Here is a 742-nt window from a genome sequence, read left to right as displayed (position 1 = left end):
GATCCCCGACCGTCCCCGGCGCTTACCCGAAGATCACCTGCCTCGAGATGGGCGAGCACGTCGGCGTCCGCAAATTCCCCGCCTTCCTCAAGCAGATGCACGACCTCCTCGACGACGACGGTGTCTGCTACTTCCAGCTTGCCGGCCTCCGCAAGTACTGGCAGTACGAGGACCTCATCTGGGGTCTGTTCATGAACAAATACGTCTTCCCCGGAGCCGAGGCCTCCACCCCGCTTGGCTTCTACATTGACCGCTTCGAAGGTGCCGGCTTCGAGGTCCGCAACATCGACACCATTGGCGTTCACTACTCGGGTACCCTCTTCCCCCCCCCCAAAAAAAAAGGCTCGCCAACAAGGACAAGGTCGAGACCTAGTACGGCAAGCGGTGGTTCCGCGAGAGTGTTTTTCTTTTCTTTATCTTCTTCTTCTTCATATGCAGTAAAAAAAGACTACCTCTAGATCTGGGAGTACTTCCTCGCCTCCTCCACCATCATCTCCCGCCAGGGCAGTGCCACGTGCTACCAGATGGTCCTCGTCAAGAACATCAACTCCCCCCCCCGTGTCGAGGCCATCCCCAGGCAGTTCAACCTATAGAGGCGCACTCGCCAGCAGCAAGGCCAACATTGCCGACTGGGCCAAGAGGAACAACGTCACCTCCTTGATCTCTCTTTCCGATTAAATCGGGAAAGCAGGCATCTAGGGGCGGGCCCCTAGCAGGACGCGCGCTTTTTCGACTGTTGTGT

The 742-nt window shown here is 57.5% G+C and overlaps 1 protein-coding gene across 1 annotated transcript in view; it reads left to right on the top strand.

Moving 5' to 3' along the window:
* Nucleotides 1–458, top strand: part of VDBG_06900 (sphingolipid C9-methyltransferase) — a gene marked incomplete at both ends in the record, with an annotated part of 2,444 nt that extends 1,986 nt beyond the window's left edge. The window contains one exon of the mRNA XM_003003292.1: nucleotides 48–458. Coding sequence (XP_003003338.1) covers nucleotides 48–458 — 411 coding nt within the window. The remainder of the gene's footprint in view (nucleotides 1–47) is intronic.
* Between the last annotated feature and the right edge of the window lie 284 nt (nucleotides 459–742).

Source organism: Verticillium alfalfae, genomic scaffold (genome assembly GCF_000150825.1).
Source record: "Verticillium alfalfae VaMs.102 supercont1.8 genomic scaffold, whole genome shotgun sequence".
Lineage (NCBI taxonomy): Eukaryota > Fungi > Ascomycota > Sordariomycetes > Glomerellales > Plectosphaerellaceae > Verticillium > Verticillium alfalfae.
Note: the sequence above shows the minus strand (reverse complement) of the source record. Positions and strands in the feature narration are given on the sequence as shown.